Source organism: Nanorana parkeri, unplaced genomic scaffold, assembly GCF_000935625.1.
Source record: "Nanorana parkeri isolate BGI_ZX_2015 unplaced genomic scaffold, ASM93562v1 scaffold331, whole genome shotgun sequence".
NCBI lineage: Eukaryota > Metazoa > Chordata > Amphibia > Anura > Dicroglossidae > Nanorana > Nanorana parkeri.
The window spans coordinates 331,075-331,658 of NW_017306599.1; the positions used below are offsets into that span (position 1 = coordinate 331,075).

The following is a 584-nucleotide window of genomic DNA, read 5'->3' on the forward strand; positions in this document are numbered from 1 at the left end:
CCAAGATGCACAAAAAAAAAAAAAAAAAAAAAAAAAAAAAAAAAGGTTGTACCTGATGAGCTCGACAAATGAGATCCAAGTCGTGTTTGTGAAGGAATTTCGCCACAACTTCTGCCCCAAAAGTGAATGATACACCACGGTCGTTTTCACCCCAGCCTAAAACATCTTTGTCCGGGTCAGACCAAAGTAGGTCACAGAGAAGACCCTGGTCTGGTACATCAGTAGGACGCATGATTCTCCTAATTTGTTCCATTGATTGAAGGTCGGGTGATAAACCTATAGTATACAGAAGTACATATTAGTGCTGTTTTATGGAGGCTTTTAGATTTGGGAGGGGGGGGCAAATCTACATTCAATTTTCTGCAAAAGATTGTTAGCCTGAAGTGTTGTAGAGTTACTATTGTCAAGACAGTGTGGTGTACATCTTTGTGGTTTTTCTCAGTAATGTTTTGCCACGTTAGTGTTTAAGAGCTCACTGTTCCATTTCCTGTCAGCGGGGTCATTAGCAGAGAAATGCATGTGTGGGGTTGTACACTGTAGACCAGCAGCTGGAATCTACTACACATAATACACATTAGCAAAAA

The 584-nt window shown here is 40.6% G+C and overlaps 1 protein-coding gene across 1 annotated transcript in view; it reads right to left on the bottom strand.

Moving 5' to 3' along the window:
* Positions 1-584, bottom strand: part of PPP1CC (protein phosphatase 1 catalytic subunit gamma) — a 22,949-nt gene that overhangs the window by 3,560 nt on the left and 18,805 nt on the right. The window contains exon 5 of the mRNA XM_018558305.1: positions 53-276. Coding sequence (XP_018413807.1) covers positions 53-276 — 224 coding nt within the window. The remainder of the gene's footprint in view (positions 1-52; positions 277-584) is intronic.